This window comes from Drosophila erecta, unplaced genomic scaffold (genome assembly GCF_003286155.1).
Source record: "Drosophila erecta strain 14021-0224.00,06,07 unplaced genomic scaffold, DereRS2 tig00000021-arrow-pilon, whole genome shotgun sequence".
Taxonomy (NCBI): Eukaryota; Metazoa; Arthropoda; class Insecta; order Diptera; family Drosophilidae; genus Drosophila; species Drosophila erecta.
This window is the reverse complement of record NW_020825198.1, coordinates 16069878-16088340: the sequence shown is the minus strand read 5'-3', so window position 1 is coordinate 16088340 and position 18463 is coordinate 16069878. Positions and strand designations below refer to the sequence as shown.

The 18463-nt window shown below is 39.4% G+C and overlaps 1 protein-coding gene across 2 annotated transcripts; it reads right to left on the bottom strand.

Annotated features, from left to right (window-relative positions):
* Positions 1-450: 450 nt before the first annotated feature.
* On the bottom strand, positions 451-18364 carry LOC6546168. Of its 2 annotated transcripts, XM_015158504.2 has the most exons (7): positions 17784-18364; positions 11409-11494; positions 2633-2795; positions 2463-2570; positions 2125-2289; positions 1959-2059; positions 451-1708 (listed from the first exon to the last, which is right to left on the bottom strand). In XM_015158504.2, exons 3-7 carry the CDS (start codon positions 2745-2747, stop codon positions 1247-1249), a joined length of 951 nt encoding a protein of 316 aa, XP_015013990.1. In that variant the 5' UTR covers positions 2748-2795; positions 11409-11494; positions 17784-18364; the 3' UTR covers positions 451-1246. The 2 variants fall into 2 exon arrangements, with proteins under 2 accessions (XP_015013990.1, XP_001972865.1); XM_001972829.3 differs by lacking the exon at positions 11409-11494.
* Positions 18365-18463: the final 99 nt, after the last annotated feature.

Below are 18463 nucleotides of genomic sequence, written 5' to 3'. Positions count from 1 at the left end.
GTCGCATTTAATCTGGCTGAGAACAAAGCAAAAATCTTTGTACTGGCCATTATGGTATCAGCAAAAAAAAGATAATTTTATAAGGTGCAATGCTTAAACATTAACATATTAAGTTCGCTGATCAAAACTAAATTTAAATTGGATTTGTTTTACACTATCGCAGTATTTCTGTAATTCTTTGTTTTTATGATTTAAAATATGTAACTGTTGGATTTAACAGTTTTCGCTTACATTAAGTTAACAGTGACCTGCTTGATGTACTGCTTGTGCGAAACAGTTTACTGCTTTGTTGGCACGAAGCACACTGCTTGTAGGACAAGAAACTCATGTAAAGCAGTACAAAACCAGTTCAAACGGAAACTAAACATAATTTCACTAAACATTTATTTCTATAATATTCTAGTTTAAAACGTGAAAATATTACACGCAATAGAGAAAGTTTGAAACACATTTATTTTGTCTTTTTATTTAGTATTTCCTTAGCTTACGGAGAAAAACATGAAACACATTTTCCAATTAAATTACAAAAAACTAAACAAACAAGCTTAGCAAAAAATCTAAGTGTCTTTTATAGTGAAATCTTAGAGCAACAATTATTATTCAGTTAGCTTGATTAACGCGTTTAATTTAAAGTATTGCTAACAATAACATACGATTATCAAATTTAATTGAAAGCCGCTCAATACGCCTTGACTTAAACTTAATTATAAATAACAATTTGTGTCATTTTCATGTATTGTTTTAATGTATTTTACAAATGTAGCTTTATAATGCTTACGTTTACTTCTCTTCTGTTAAAAGAATATTGCAAATTATTTATATTTGTAGGTTGGTGTTCCAGGGTTTTTTTTCTAGATAATTCTTTCCAAAATGCACGGGACTGGGGCGGGGCTTAAGGGCACTTGGGGGGAGGTATATAGAAACTCAAATACTTTTGGGGACTTTCAATCCGAATTAAATACTCTTGCCTTGCCCGTGGACGGAAACCGTTGCTTACGAAACAGAACTTTGGCCTCGGCCGATTGAATTTAATGCATCCTTCTTGTTGGAAGACAAATGAAAAGAATTCTCAATTTTCGGTTGGAAACTAGTAATTAATTAATGAGGGACAACTACATATTTCCCATCCTAACATTTCTTTGTGTCGTTTTCGCTACTGTACACAGTCTTTGTATATATTTTTGTTTTCCTTTTTTTTTCGTTTGCTGCTTGTTGAAGGGCTTAATTCTAGTTGGTTGAAACCATCTTACACCTCGGTGCTGTGCGTCTGAATTCGGACTTTCTTCACGCTTCCGTTGCGCCGCATGGGTGGCGAACTTCCGGATCCGGAATAGCCGGGATTTTGAATGCCTAACGTTGGATCCGGCCGGGGTCTCGGCTTCTTCAGACTCGATCGCAGTGGCGACCGCGTCACCGAATCGAGGGTGGACCCATTGGAGACGCTGGTCACGGTGGTGCTCATGGAGGCCACACTGCCCGCCGTTCCCGCTCCATTCCGGATTCCGCTGTAGGGCTTTCCGGATGCGTCCGTCACCGAGACGCCGTTGCGACTGCGCGGCTCCTTGAAGCCCGGATTGTTGAACGTGGTGGCACTGCCCGGAGATGACGCATCCAGCGCCATTGTGGGATCTCCGCCGGGGCTGCGCGAGTAGATCACATCGTACAGGGCGGCCACGAACAGAGAAATGGTCAAAACAATCACCACAATCTGGAAAATTAAATGCAAGACGTTACTGTATGGATAATAGTAGATGTAATGGTATAAAAGAGCGAATTGCATATCACAGTTCGTACTTTTAATACCAGCTTTATGTGTCTTTAATGAATATGAACGTTATACGAAACCAGGCTAATATTCTTATAATCAAAACATATTTTACTGAATCATCGGTATTTAGGTATTTAAGTTCGCCTAATCACTGTTCCAACAACTCCATGAGCAATTGAGCATTAATCACCTGTATATAGAAGGAAATGCCCCGCGATATCTTGAAGCCATAGCGCTCCTGCTCATCAATTTGCAGAGCAAACAAAACCGTCGCTATGATGGCCAGAACACCTGGAAATATATATAAATTAAATAACGTTTCATTATCGTTCTGAGCCAAGCCCATCTGCACTCACCTCCCAGCAATGCCAGCATTAACTTCACTATCACTAGAGTTGTGTAGGGCATAACCACCTTCTCCCTGGATGAGATCATCGCGTGTTGAATGACCGACAGAATGCAGAAGATGCCCAGCACAGCTGAGCTGCCAATGGCCAGGAGTCCACTGACGAAAACTGCATCTAAAAGAGAAAAGTATGAATTATTTCCATATTTCAAAAATATTTGTATTGCACTTTATACAACGATTAGTATGATTAGATTCTACTACCCTTTGCATGGCATGATTGAAATAGTTTTTAAGCCCATCTGATAATACATAGAACAGCCATTTGAAGCGGCTTAGAATACTTACTGCTTAACCTAAACTTAGACACGTCGTTGCCGCATTTCTCGCGATTATACGTCAATTGCTTGCAGACCTTAAACGGTCCGAAATAACCGCGATCAAAGTCATAGCCGCCTGTTAATTTAGAAAAATAATTAGATTAACAAAATTAACGCGTAAATTCAGTGGGCACTCACCCGATGGACTATCGTAGTAACCCCAAATGGGTATGCCAATGGCCACAGATGCCAAGGCGAAGCAAACAAAGCCCAGACAGGTCACCCCAGCAGCATAAAGTGTCGACTTTGCCATGTTTTACTGTACAGCATAACGATAACAATGCACTTGAGATCCAACGAGCTGGAAAAAAAGAACAAACGTAAGCATTCTATTACAGACACTTGTTTAAATAATCATTCTGCCAAATTGTGTCAAATGTCTATTGACTTTGAGCCACATTTGCAAAGCCAAAGGAGAAAAAATGTCATTGTCAAGCGCATCTGAAATGCGAACACGACTAAGTAGCTAAGCTGTTCCCCGAAAATCTCTTTACATGCATTAGCAAATGTACTTATGGAGGAACCACCCACATGTCATATACCCAGCTAGAAACACACCCATCCGAGCACTTTGTCTCCTCACGAACAATTAGATCCCATTCATACATAAAGAGCTACTTGCCGCTGACCTTGAGATTGCATAAAAAGGCCAAGAAAAAATAATGCTTACGCAGAGAAATATCTATCTTTGTGTAGGTCGCACTCGTTTCAGTGTCTGTATCCAAAAGATACACACAAGCTCTCGATTGGGTTTTTCTCAGTTTGCTGGTTTTCTGTAAGCCGATTTCAGCAGCAAACCAAATTCCTCTTACATGTGATTAAAATGCTTTTATACATTTTTTCTCGAGTATCTATATCTATCCCGAAAGACATGTTCAGCACGAGAAATGCCAGTTATTTTTTGACAGCTTCCAGCTAATTGATGAGCTATTAAAGGCGTGTGCAAAAATAGCATTTAAATGAAAATTGGTCTAATGATATAAACAGGGCGGATACTTTTTAATAACTCAACGTTTAGGTAATTTGCAATGGGATACTTTAAATTGTTGGTGACTGGGCTAGCGAAATTACGTTAGAAAAACAATTAATAAAGAATCCATTAAAAAATCACATGCTATTAGATAAATTAATTAATTTAAACACAGAAGCTATTGTTAATAAGTTAATATGTTGCTTAAGTCCCTTGTCCAGACCTACTTTACAATCATCATTTGTCACTTGGAATCTTTTCCAAGCATCTACTGAAGATCTAGACGGTGAATGTCTTCTAGCTTCATGCTAATAAACTTAGCAACCTTCTCAATGAGCCACTCAAAACCCCACTTCCCTCGTAATGGCATAAATAGTATCACTTGCAAGTAAGTCGAGAGTCCTTCATGACGGCAAGAGATCGCAGCGCGCTTTGAAATGCCAGAAAACAGAAACTGGAGACACCCGCTGCCCAAGAAATCCAAATGAATCCGAGCTGAGGTTGCCTCACCTAAGCAACTGAGCAACTGGGCAACTGAATTGGAGTAGAGACTCCGATTTTGACGATCTTTGCCAGACACTGTGTGTTGCTCTTAGCGGTAAATGCAGCAAGGCGAATCTGAAGGAGGGGAATGTGTGCCGCCCGTCTTAAGTTACCCCAGCGAATGCCGCGAATGGTTCTGCTGCTTGGCTCGAAAGTTGGCCAAGAGGATGGCTGACTTTGCTCGCCGAATCGGAACGAAGATTTCGAAAAGCCGCAAAGAATGGTTCTTCGCTGCTGGGGAATTCGGCAAATCCCATGCAATAATAACTTTATTTTACTTCTAACTTTAAAAGTACCTCTTTTGTGTATAGCAAGAAAGGATTGTAGAAAATGTAGATATTTTCACTTGAAATAAACGTATGATAGATAGTATTACCACTAATATACATTGAAATATCTCTTTTTGGCTCTAGTTACCAGTATTCTCCCAAGTTCTATCTTATCTTCCTAATTCATTCTGCAAGTTTGTTGCGGGACTAACAAATGGCAGCTAACCTCAAGATGCAATCTTAGACCGAAGCCCGGCTAAAGGCAAATCAAAAGGCAAAGCCAGGGCAAGTCAAAGTCAATGGAATGAACTTTTCTCAATTGTGTCACGATCTTCAACTTGCATAAATTTCCCGTTGGTACAATCCCATCCATTTGCCTTCCGATCGCCCACAAGACTCGTCGCGTGGCTTCTTTTATTCATCCTCGTTTTTGCCTCATCCTCGTTTTGAGGCCATCGCATCGGGAATCGTGTGTAGGTGGTCGAGAAGGTAAAGAAAAGGCCCAAACCGGGGACTGAGTTATAAAGCTCTGGGCCATTTTGATTGCCCGGCTAAGAGCGTGATTCAGAGGTGAGGTGCATATGTTTATATGATTTACACGCCGTGCGTTGGTGTCAGCATAGAATGCACAGTATCTTTCGAAACCACAACTAACTAGCATGAAATTTGTGAATTTATTATTAGTAAACCCCTATGAAAATATCAGGTAATGCCTGAAAAACCACATTGATTTATACACTGAAATATAGTCTAAGGAATAGATGTGTATTCGAGTTTATTGTCAGTGGGATGACAAAAGGCGGAAACTTAGAAATAAATAGTGCAATTTGATATAACGTGTTAATAATAATAAGCTTGCAGCAAATGGAGAATTCTTTAAGAACATGGGGCTGCCGCTTTGAGTGGAAGATCTGTCGATCTATAAGCATAGAGCCATAACCATGAATCAGAACTGCAATTTTCGAAAATATCTTGGTCAGTTAAGTACCTAGAAAGGTGGTAGATTAAGTTTATCTAACTAAAATCTTTTAATTATAAATTTAATTACAGACAACATAACACTACTACTATTCATGGTAAGCCCCATTCCTATACATATTCATATATTGCATGTATCCACAAATGTGCTACTTTTTATTACAACGACGTTGCGACTAAGGCATTTTGACTAAACACGAAAACAGCACCGTCAAATGACGTGCTTGGAAGTCATTAATCGCGGCTTAGTCACCCCGTTTCGACTTATCTCTGGCACAACTGCAAACTAAAGTTCAATCCGTACTTCCATTAGCATCTCAACCGAGTGAAATCAATTAACTTGGGAAAGGAAATCCAGGCAAATGAAGCAATTTAACGCAGATCACAAAGGAAAAGAAAGGCCGATAACCTTCTGAAAACTGTCCAGACCGAGCCAACCAATCCACTCCAGACCCATTAGCCTCACTCACATAACCGACAAAAGTGCAAATTTATCCAGACTTAGGGCCAACCTGGCGCAACCCAAATAAAAGGGAACTTAGACTAATGAAAAGTCGCTTTTCCGCGGAAATTGGGTCACCAGTGGGAGCGAGTCAGCCGGCCGAGGAACCCAGACAGGAAATTTACTTCAATTTGTCGGCCCAACTGGACGGGGATCGACTCGCAGGTCTGCAAATCAAATGGAAAAACGTGTCGCGGACTCTCTGATGGTGCCTCTCACCTTTCCACCCCCCGACTCACATTTCCCCACCTGCACAGCCCACCTTTCTGCTATTGATTTTCCCTCGAATCGCTGTAGAAATATTGTTTGATTTTAATACCGTGGAATAGGTGGGTTCTATCTTGGGTTCTAAGAATAAAGTTGGGCTTACTTATGCAAAAAATATTCATTGAACACCCAAGCTCACTGCCGCTTATCATTACAACTGAAATAAATCGCTTAGCTAATCTACACTCTAATTTGAATATAATCTAAAAACTAAACTTGTTGAAAGGGATATTCAAAGGTCTGTAGATCAGATACAACGTTAGTTGGCAACGCGAGCGAAGAGTTTTCCCTGTTTTGTTTATGTTTGGGCGCACTTGTTGCCATGGCAAAGTGCAAAACAGGCCACAACAGCTGAGGAAAAGTTTGCGCCGTTGCCTTGGAAAACTGTGTAAAATTGGGCACAGTGGAAATTTAATTTGGCCAGCGGCTCCTCTTTTTTGGGGTAGTAAGTACACTTGGCAAGCCAAAGTCAAGTGAGGTTAGAACTTGTCTTAATTGAGTGACGGAGCAGGCAGCTAACGAAATTTGGGGCTATTTTGGTAAACTCAATTGGGGTTGGCTAAATTAACTTTTCCCAACAGTTAGTGGGATGGAAAAGTAAAGATGTGCATATTGTATGTGTTTCGGTATTTTGTGTTGTACTTCTTATTAATTATATGTTCATTTGGGTCTTTTAAGATACCAGTTATTTGTAACTACTTGACTACCTATTTTATGCCAATTGGGGCATATTCATTTCTCGTCTTAAATAAATTTATGAATAAAGGTAGACAATATTTTTCTTTGCTAAAAGTCAAGCCTCACTTAAAGATTCCAATGGTAAGTTTAGAAATGTCAGTTTATATGCCAGCGGAAGCGAAGAAGAAAGCAAATGTGTAGTTGACTTCCGCTTCATCAGAAGATCTAAAAGCTATTTAAGAAACTCCACTTTCTGGGATGAAAACTGATTCCCAGACTCCAGCGCACAAAAAGCCAACATGTTCGAATGCCATTTGTAACTTGGAGATAGAAAAAGAGAAATAGGTAGTGCGGATGGACTTGGAAATGGGTCAAACATGCTTTAAGAAATGGAAATATGTTGGCTCAGGCGGTTTTCATCTCAGTTGTCATCGCTCCAGGTTGCTGGCTTTATAATTGCCGTTCTTGTTTGATTTGTGGTTAACACATTTGACTTCGGGCTACCAACGGAAGCTCCCGTTTGCTGTCTCCATCTGGATCCCTATTTCCCAGTCGGTTTGTGGAAGATTTTCACGTTTCGGTGAATTGTGAAAAACTTTTACTTTGTTGCCGCTTCTTTAAACACTTCATTTCGTCTTCTTTTTTTTGGGGTGAAAGTTTTTGTCTAACAAAAACCCTATACGCTATCTATGTATCTATAAGGTGCGATCTCTTTCGGTCGCACTCAAGCACAAGTAGTTCAGTAAACTGTCAGCGTTTTTCTGCTTCTTTTCTATACTTTTCAGTTAGTATTTATCTATCGTTATGACAAGCGTGCAGCATGTTGCAAGTGCGACAAGTTGTGCAAACAACAATCAAACTGCCAACGCCCTCAGAAAGTTGCTAGCCATCCCTTACACTGAAAAATAACTAGACATTCGGATCGTTACAGTAACGAAATAAATGAAATCCTTTCTATCTGCGAGACATAACCAATCATCATCCATTTACACCACGTAATTATAACCTTAACTTAATGTACATATTCAATTCTAAATATGGTAGTAAATTAATTTTGGTCTTGTGTAGCCAGCCCACAAAATCCTCCCGTTTCCCAACCGCTTTTCATATGTGTGTCAGGCAGGCATTGTCATTAGGCAGAGGGAAGGAAAAGCGGGAAAGCGGGAAAGCGTCTCTGGTTCCAACACTGAGAACAATTTGCTCTGTGGCCAGCTGTTGGTGCCCCACTTTTCGCCCATCGTTTCCAACATCCCAGCCCCCATCATATTTGAATGCCCCCGCCCATGTCTTCGTTGTTATGTTGCTGCATAGGCAAAATCGTTATTTACATACATGTGCTGCATTTTACATGAAACGGTTAACCATCTTTCCATCTTGGCCGTGTCAACAATTAAGCATAATTGCTGTGAGGCAGGCAACAAAGGGGGTGGGCAGCGACGCGGGGCAGGGGGGCATTGCTTGGGGCATGTTTAGTTAGGTCTTAGGTTTAGGTCTCAGTTCTGGGTAAGCCCGAATGTTCAGTGTCTAAACAACCAAGTTACAACGTTTTACGCCTTAACTCAACTCAGTAACAAGTCAAGTGAGTCAGGTTTCAAAAAACACAATTCATAATACCTTTGCATATTCACATACGACCTAATTTGAAATTCAATGCCTATATGTATAGTAAAGGGTTTTAGATTTAACTCCATAAATTCTACTCCGTGCGATGCCTTACGAAAAACTCTAATGTTGGATCCTTTCTTGCTCATGTAACACATATACAATAAATTAGTACAGGAATAATACACATTTCCGTAAGCTTGTTGTGCTTTATAAACAATATCTTATACATATATTATAAAGAGCAATTACGGCACTCCACTCCCATTTGAAAGTCTTTACTTCCATGGTAACACATTTGAGCTGCTTGAACTGCCACCCAAGGCGATACTAGCACGTTCTGTATAATGGTGATGGCCCATTGTCGTCTATTCATTTAATTTGCGTGTGCTAATTTCTCGCATGATACGGCAAAAGTCACACGAAGAGTCAACAGAACCGAACAGATTGAGGAGCAGAGGTCCAGGGGCTGGGACCGGGGATATGCCTCGGTCGATTCAATAAAGTCATTAGCTAAAGTAGCCAATGCATCGGGGACGTTCGCCGGTCCAAGATGATAGTAGAATGGAGCGGCTTGCGGCTCAGTGAATTGGCAAATGGAAAGTGCAACCAGCCAGCGGCTGATGCTGCTGCACTTGGAAAAAGCCAGGCTGGTACCAAGTGATAGGGAAAATATTAATGAACCTCCTTCATGAACATATTATCAGAGATTCTATGGTGTCCAGGTGTAACAGGGTTTTCCGGCACACTGAAAAATATTGTGTGCTTTATGATTACTGTTTATAATAAATCAGATGCTGTGACTCTTTTGAACACAGAATAGCTTTTAATTGCGAAATGCTATTTACAGAAGTTTTAATTTAAATTAAATTAAATCTGTAATTAGTAAAGTTGAACTGCTCAACATATTTTTCTCAGTGCGCTGTGGCCGCAACTCACTCTGTTCTGCTGCTGATGTTGCAAGAACGACTGATGTGCATGTGTGTGCGCATTGTTAATGGCTGCCGCTGTCAGTTAATAATTCTGCGTGCCGCTCACACGCCCCAAGGCGTTGCCAACTAGCTAACTAACTAGCCAACTCCCAAAGATGGCCCGTTATCTGGCTGGAGGGCGATTTATAGCCCAGAAAAGGCGGAAGCCATGGGATTTATGTGGATAGTGAAAAATTCGAGGAGGTTCCCAAGAAGTAATTGCCATTTATTTCGCCTAATTCGGCCGAAAGCCAAGCCGCTGGCTAAAACTGAACAACCCGAAAGTATTATTTAGTGGTTAGCGTATTTGCTCTCTTCCTAACATTATTACAATATTAGAAGCATATGTTAAAGAAAAGGAAAGAAAGAGGGGAAAATTATTGATAAATTTTGAGTGATTTAGCGACATATACTAAAATAATATCGGATATGATCTACAGTGTCCGTAACTTATTAGATTATGAAAAACTATTTCTAGAGCTTTGGTAGTTCTTTTAAATATATATTAGTTGTGTTCACTAAACACACCTTCCGTTTATTTATCCGCTTCAATTTACTTTAGACCAACACAGACCTTTTTCAGCTTTATCAGATCAATTCGACACTTGCAACTCCACACCAATAAACAAATAAACAGAACAGAACCGAAACGCCTGGTACCATCAACTCCTGAGGCTCCATAAGCTGCTTAGGTGGATGAATGGCCAACTGGCACTCAAGTGTGTCTGGATTTGGTTTTGGGTTTGGGTTTTCTGGGGAAAAGTGCCCAGCGATGCAGTCGATAAATCACGTGCGCTGCTCATCTCAATGGGCGATTGTGATTGCGATTGTGTCAGCCGTGGCAATGCGAAATTGAAATGTTGTTGCCATGGCTCAGACTTTTTGGTGGACTAATTAACTAGACAAATGCTTTGGCCAACTAATTAACAGTCAAAATCACGTCTAAGCGGGCTTCCATAGAGCAGCAGCTGCCATTAAGTGGGGGGAGCAATAAACCTTTAGGTGAGTTAAGGGAGGGCTTTCTAACATAATTAAAGAAAGTTATTTCGCATACAAAGCCAGGGTTGAGAGACGCATAACTGAGCGTGTAAGAGTTATAAAAATAATTCACTGGTAAAGTATTCATAAATATCGCCAAGCATCCCACTCAACAATTGACTACTAGACAAGTTTCCCTCAAGTGCAGATACATCTATACCTCCACGAACTCCCACATCAAAATGGAATTAACATATAGCTAATCAGTCGCAGATATTGTTGAAAAACAAGTTTTCATTGTCTGTAATGAAGGGGCAGCCAAAGGTTAGCGAAAAGAAAAGCCTCTAATGAGGCCGCCGCAAATACTTCAATCGTAACTTGAGAATTTCTAGCTCGATTAAATGGCCATTGAATGGGCATATTTAAAATGTATCTTTCGGTTGAGTCATGCGCGTATTGCTGATCATCTTTTGGCCGCTGCCCTTTTAATGTAATTTAATTTCAGCCTCATTCCAGTTGGCAGCTATTGAACTGGCTGCTGTTGTCTCTTACCCATCGCGCGGCGCTCATTCATTCATTTATTTATGATTGTTTTGTTCAGCACTCGTAGAGATCAAGGGTGTATTGTGTCAATAATGATAATTTACATTATGCAATTTGTTGAAGTCGAATGGAGATACCAAAAATTGTTTCTGGTTTTGGGCTTGAAAACAAATCCCAAATTATTTTTATATTTTGCCAGCAGTTTCAAAGAAAGGCATTTCTTCTTTTGCAATGCTTCTTACTTTGTACAAGACCCACGCGGCGTATACATAATTTGATAACTTTATTATGTAGCAAGACCAGTTTCATTTCATTCGCCCCTTGTGCATAAAAATGCGTTTAAATTAAAAAGAATGAGAATTAAAAAATATAAGACCGCGGCGGGCGCGGTTCAGGTTAACAACCTTGACCGCGAATTTTTATGAAGCAGAAGAGTGGGGAACCTTCTTTCATTGGACTTTTGTCTGAGTGGCATTAAAGCTGAATCGGCAAATGATTCGTGTTCTTGGTAAAGAAAACACTAAAGATATTCATATGAAAAGCGTGCAAATGTGACTGATAACGAACTGCCAAATATTTTAATTATAAAACTTGATTCTCCGCAAATACTTACTTTTAACTTATTTTATGAATCCATTTCAAGTAGAGAAACCTTTATTTTCCTTCTGCTACAAGCCATGGCTCAAGGAGTTTCCCTATCTGAAAGGTGCAACAAATACAAATCAGAGATTAGAATGGAGTCGTTCGCAATCTTTAAAGCAAATGAGTCAGTGGGATTTGTCAGTATTTCATTGGCTCATGTGTGATTCAATATTTGCAGTGGGTATTGGCTATTTACTTTTCAACAAACCAGGTTTAACCAGGCTACTAAGAAAATTACCAATTAGATCAATTAAATAACACGAAGTAATAACAATTTCGCTTACAATCGAGCGCCGCTAATCACTTCCTCTAATTAAAAGATAAGCTTAAAACGCAACTTCACTAACAACCTTTGCATCAATTACTTAAACTCTTATCAAAAACGGGGAAGGGGAAGGGGATCGGCCATCGTGCCTCGAATCGCTGAGTTAAAATTGCACGACAATTACCCCAGAGACCCGGAGCATCGAGCAAGAAAATTTCAACAAAATTTGTATGCCAGTTGCGCAGCAGTGACAGTGGTTAATGGAACCCCCTCGCAACCGTCCGCCCCGCCGCCCCTGTCACTAAAATGCGTGAATCACGTTAGTCGGCGGCGTGACAATGGGTGAAACGCAATCAAAAGTACTTAAAAACCTAACCGAAAGTTGACAGGCATCCAAACGATTCGAAATAGCTTCGCTGATGGCTTTCTAATTTCCTAGTGCGTCTTTTCCTTTGGGCTGGGCAAAAAATAAAAACACTTTAATTAGTGTCTTGCAGTTCACATGAATTATAATTGACCCCCAAACAAAAGCTGAAAACTAGGCGAGCAAATTGTTGTCGTTTTCTGTGTGTTCTTTGTGTGGGTTTTGTGTTATGCAAGTTGAAGCATTTAGTCTTGACCTCTCAAGCATTTTTGATTGAGCAATTGGAAACCACCCAAAAAGAGCTCAAAAAATGTCGTTCAATTTCGGGAAAAAGAGAATTTCGTAATGAAAACTTCATAAAAACAATGAAAATTGATTGGCGCAGATTTATGGGCGTTTTCAATAAAAATCATCGAAATCAAATCAAATTATGCACATTAAATCCATACAAAATGAATTTTATGAAAATTCAAAAAAAATGGTGGTATGTTCTTCGCGTTCTTAACGTTGCATGTTTAGAAATTATAAGGGAAGCATTAAAATTAAATCATCATTACCTAAATGACGTAGAAAACTTACTTCTGATCTACATGCGAGGCATAAAATGATTTAAAAATGAAAACGGAAGTGCACACTATAAATTAGGGTTTCTAGGTTGTAGCAATGTTTTTAAATGTAACATATCTATGTTTTGTATTTCAAGAACTTTAATAAGATATATTTTAAGAAAACATTTTAAGCAGACATAACATGCAACCAGTAAATTAGAAGCGAGTGGGAAATTGAAAATGGTTTTTCCATTTTTGGAATAACTATTTATCCCCCAGATATGTTCAAAACATTAAATCAGTTGTAAAGCGTTGTAGTTGAGCTAGGTTGCCATGTTTTCGAAATGTTCCCTAGCAAAAACCGAATGTTTTGACAGTCTATTAAATTGAGTTAACAATAATTGGGAAAATGTTGAGTGCTGCACTTTCGTTGGCAGCCTCGCCCGGATTAATTGGAACCAAAAGCTTCCGTCTGGCGCAGCTCACTTTTCATCTAATTTCCTGTTCGACAACGCCAAAGGCAGTTTCAATTTCGAATCAATGCAGTGGGTTGTGCCCCTCTCAGCCATTCAAACATGATATAGAACGGAAAATGGATTCATGTAATCAAAGTTTACGCAAAACCTTAACAAAAGACTCGCTGAACCACATCCTCCGTCCAAAAAACGAGAGCACTGCACTTAAATAGCTGCATAAATTTCAATTAAAATGCAGCGAAATAAGAAAAGTAACAACAAGACTTATATCGCTAATTCGTGGGGAATGGGCCCTTTGAAAGATGAAGCAATCCATTCCAAACTCAATTAAAAGAACACTTAATTACGCAGTCAAAGTGTGCGAACGTGAGAGCAAGACAGCTAGAAAGGGAGAGCCATAGAACACTTGTAATGGGGAATGCAATAAGTAAATTTGCATAAGACAAGCAAAAGTTTGGATTGACCGTGAAGTCGACTGCACAGACAATGCAGTTTTACAGTGGAACTGAATGTTGTTGTAATATTTTTTACAAAAATATCATGAGCAGAAAGGGAAGGGGTAAGCTGGAACCATCACTAAAGAATTTATACTATTGTAGTAGTCCATTTCTAGAAACTCTGAACATGCTGCACTTCAAATTTAACAAAAGTTCAAATTAAAATGATTTAATATACCTGGTGTGGCCCACTGTTTAAAAACCAGGCTTGTTGGCTGCTAACCCTATCTTTCTCCCCTTCTCCTTCTAACCGATTTGCTCTCTCGCTCTTGGCAATGCACGAGAAGCTGACCACGCAAGTGTGACGTCGCCAGTTGTTGTTGCTGTTGCTGTTGTTGCGGCTGCTGCTGCGTCTGCGCGGTTGTTGCTTTTGTACCCAAAGCTATTTGGCCACTCAACCAAAGCTCCCCATTTCCCACTGCCACGCCCCCCGCAACGCAATGCCGCCGACCTGCCCACATTATGTAAAGTTGAAAAATACGATAGGCGTGGTCGCCAAACAACAAACGAAAATTCTTTAACACGCATACAACTTGAAAATGTTTACTTTTTTGGTCTGCTTATAGAGATAAAAAGGCAAATATATTTTAAATATTTAACCACATATATTCGCAACTATCACAATTTGGGACATTCAAAATTTAAAATATTGGCTTTTCATAATTAAGTATAAATCTGATAAGTGGGTTTCCTGTCTTAAGTTGGTAGTTATAAGTACTAATACTAAAATACTAAAAAAAAAAATGTTATTGGCATATTATTTTTCTCTGTGCAACAAAGACAATAAGAAGAAGAACAATACCAACGACCAGTTTTCAGTTTTTAAGACATAACGGTGCTTAACGTCACCTACTTTTCACTTTGGATTTTTGGATAGTTTTTTGGTAGATGAAATACCTTTTTTTGTATACGTGTGTGCGTATGTGTTCCTCTAACCGTTAAAACCAGTTTTCCTTTTTGTTTTTCTTCAAATTTTCGAGCATTGAAAACGAAATTTATTTTGTAATTCAGTTAGAAGAAATTGAGAGGAGAAATGTTTGGCCTGTGGAGTTTTGACCTAGTTTTCATTTCGATGGGGAATGAGACACAGCTTTGCACTTAAGTTGGATTTAATACATTCGTAAATACAAAATAAAAATAAATCATTTTTACTGCCAGTAAAATATATTCCAGCCAAATTCAATTGAGGAATTAAGGAAAAGCTAATGAAAAGCCTCCAAAAGGATAGAAAGCATTAAGTAATAACGATATTTTTCTTCGACTTTAACTTTAACCAGTTTCATATAAACCCAATTTGCATATTAAAACCATTTACCGAACCACTCCTCAAAACTTGATAAGTAACTTGAGAGATAAGACGACCAAACGTGACCACCTCGAATCGGAAAAGAAAGATGAAACCAAATGAATACGTTGGAAAATCATTGGTAGAAAACGCGTGCCAGGGCTAAGAAAAGTCGAGTCTTGTAATAAAGCAACACAAAACGTGGTAGAATATGTATGCATACACTTGGTCACAGTTAACTTCTTTAATGTGAAAGGATTTGTCACCATGTCACTAACAGATACCCATTACTCTGCAAGCAAATTTGAAATGGCCCTATGTTTGCTTGTAAAAAAAAACCCGACTGGAGAACGATCACGATAAGAAAATAAATAATATACATTTTTTGATGTTTGGCAGCTTTTCTCTAAACGTGTCAAATACTTTAAAATACGCATTCTATTAGTTTACTTGCAATGGGTATCAAAGAAAGCAAATAAATATCTTCCTTTGTTATATAGAAGATTATAGATTATTATTTCTATTCGTGAGTCTGTTACTTAATTGGGTCCATCAGAAATATGATTTTCATGACTTCAGCAAGAGTATATCTCCTGAAATTAAACAAAATTCCTATTGAACGTTAAGCGAACCATCGCGTATTCCTTCCACATTGCCAAATTCGATTGTTTATTATTTAATTTGCTCTTGGGGGCGCAATACATAAAGTAGTGTCCCTAAAATAGACCCAAATGCCACAACTTTGTCGTGCCTCGGAAACTTTTTATTATCCCAGTTTTACGAGCACGTAAAACGCTTGGCTGAGAATAAAGCGTTCATTGAGCAGGCCAACTCTTTCGCTTACTTCGGGCTACAGCTAATTTTACGTGAGCACATCCCACCTCGAATGTCCTCATTTCTCTTCACTGACTTGACTTTTCGTCCGCTTAATAGGTCAACTCGGTCAGGATTAGGTCACATGGGCTGGGCTGCACCCACTTTTCGGTTGGCCAAAAAGGCTAAGTTGGTAATTAAATTTGAGGTCAGTTCGTCAGACGAGTATCTAAATGTGGCAGGTTCCTGCCTTTGTTGTCGCATTTGCCAGAAGCTCTTATCTGCCAGAACCAAATGTAATGAATTCCCTTGCGTGTCAGATTGTCATCATTTGCCTGAGATGATCAGAAGGGAGTCGTAAATATAGTTTGTCAATCTTTCGCTTGGCTGCTCGCTCTGATGGCAGCCTAGAATTGTTAAAAAAACACACGACAGTAACCAGGAAATATACTTCAAGTTAAGGGATTTAGCTCAAGTGCTTGAGAGCAATTTTCTTAGCTTTTTTAGACTCCAGAAGAGGGCGTTTGTGTGATATTACTGATTTGCTAGTTTTTGTTCTCGATGTTTTTTACTTGATGACTTCAGCACATGGAGTTACTGACCCAAAATCGTAAGCTTTATTAAATTTTGCACACATTTCAGTCATTTTCGGCATGTAATTAAAATATACATTACATTAATTCTACTACTACTTTATGCTAAAGACGATGAAGTCCAAAACATGCACTTGTTTTTCTTAACAAATTTTTCGCGCTAAAAGTCTTGAAAAGTTTTATTTTTAATTTCACTCGCTTTTTTGACTCTTAATTAAGTGCAAACCGCATTGCGACAGCTTGTGACAAATTTGTTGTTGGTTTTGCTTTTCAACTTGCTTTCCTACTTGCAACACGGGCAGCAGGAGAACTGTAATTTGGTTTAATTGCCTCGCAACATTTGCTAATTAGGTTTTACAGTTGGGGGAACTCTTATCAGAATTTGCGAATGTTCTCCAAGCGCGGAAAAAGTTTGCATATTTAAGTTGAAGTCAGCGCCCATTCCCCAGATTTCCCTTATAGCCAACACCTGCTGAGCTGCCGTGACTGAAAGTCATTTAAAGTGTTTTACTTGCTGCTGTTGTTGCTCCTGCTGGCATAATTATTTTCATACACATTTTTGTGTTTAGCTTTTCAAAGAGCTGAGCCCGAGCTTGGCAAATAAATTAGCAAACTGATTTTGCACTTGCTAGGGCGTTCAAGGCAAGACTTTTGACTTTTGCGCCGCCAAGTGCAGTGCCCCGAAGTTGCAACTCTTTTTCGGAATTTTTAATGAGCGTTGTTGATAAGCCAAAGAGGTAATGCTGGTGGGAAAATAAGTTGTGCCGCAGGAAAGTTCGTTTCACCATTTGAAATGTAAATATATTTAATAGGTTTAACCATATTTGAACTGGGGTATCTAACTTAGATAGTTTTGTGCCATAAGTTTGAGTATTTGAAGATAGCTCCTGAATAAAAACTGTCACTCAAAGATTTTAGTATATAAACAATTGAAACAAAGGGAATCGATGAATAAGTAGATTGTCAGTAGATATTTAAATATACGTTTTTATCGTGCAACGACTTTGCATTCTTTTTATATTAATCTTGTCTGTATCACGCTTTAAGATACGAAATCTTATCCCACAAGCTAGAGAATGTGAAAGTAAACAGAGAATAAGATGAACATTCCAAAGATTCCATCAGTGGACTTTTAATCGTAAGACTTAGGGAAAAAAAGAATTTATTTCTTCAAGAGAGAAGAACGCTTAAGTGTGATACTCTACATTTTCAAGGCCCTATGTTTTAAAGTTACCTATATCGATCATTTTATTTATTTATGTAACAGAGAACACGAGAGGAACTTGTTTACTTTGCGCAGTCCAAGCAATTGGACAAATTCGATATGCAAATTTGATCGTCTTACAAGAATTTCCAGCTACAAAGCGATCCAATTCGATTCTGTGCGTGGTAAGCGGTTGCGATATACATATGAGACAATATTTACAGTCCAACCAGTGCGAATTGCCATTCCAATCAGAGGTAAACAAAAATCAAAAGCCAATCTGAAAAAAATGCCAACAAACCTGTACGAGTTGTCCGCTGCCGCTGCGCTGCGCTGCTGCCGTGCTGCCGCCGCCGACGTCTGCGTCGAGAACTTCGGCTTTGAAGCTCTCAGACGGAGTTTATGTTGTTGTTCTTGTTGCTGCTGCTGCCTTTTTGCATGTGCAAATCGAAAGAGAGCGAATGAGAGGGAGCGATGGAGCCCACCAACACAAGCACACGCGCGTTTTGACAGGTAAGCGAAACACGGCGCAAAGAGCAACTGAAGAAGAGGAAGAAGAGGCAGCAATGAATGATCGTCGCTTTAACTTTTCGCTTGCATTGGTATGCGTGTGTGCATTTCTGGGAGTTAACTTTTAACACTTTCAGCCTTGGAAACAGATATATTCATAATGCACTTTCCACTGATTTGCATACGTAGCTCTCCAACAACTAACACTATTTTTCAGCACGCACACACACACTCAAGGCGCGCCGGCTGCGCAAGCCACTTTTGATTTAAGTTAGCCCACGTACAAGAGGCGAAACGCGGAGAGCGTAGCTCGGATTTCAATGCGGCCAGCGCGGCTATATATAGGCGACTGAGTGAGCAGTTACTTTGCGTACCTTCGTGAAGCTCACCTGGCCGAAAAGCTTTTAAGCCCGAGCTCAGCGCAGCGCAATGGTGAGAAACGCACTAACGCGTTGGGCGTCTGGCTATTTT

What these genes read in the sequence shown, in the direction of transcription:
- LOC6546168 (XM_015158504.2), bottom strand. Translation starts at nt 2,747, where the DNA reads ATGGCAAAGTCGACACTTTATGCTGCTGGGGTGACCTGTCTGGGCTTT. An exon ending in AATGCTGGCATTGCTGGGAG is followed by an intron (nt 2,060 to 2,124) that starts GTGAGTGCAGAT and finishes ATATATTTCCAG; the next exon opens with GTGTTCTGGCCATCATAGCG. An exon ending in GCATTTCCTTCTATATACAG is followed by an intron (nt 1,709 to 1,958) that starts GTGATTAATGCT and finishes TTAATTTTCCAG; the next exon opens with ATTGTGGTGATTGTTTTGAC.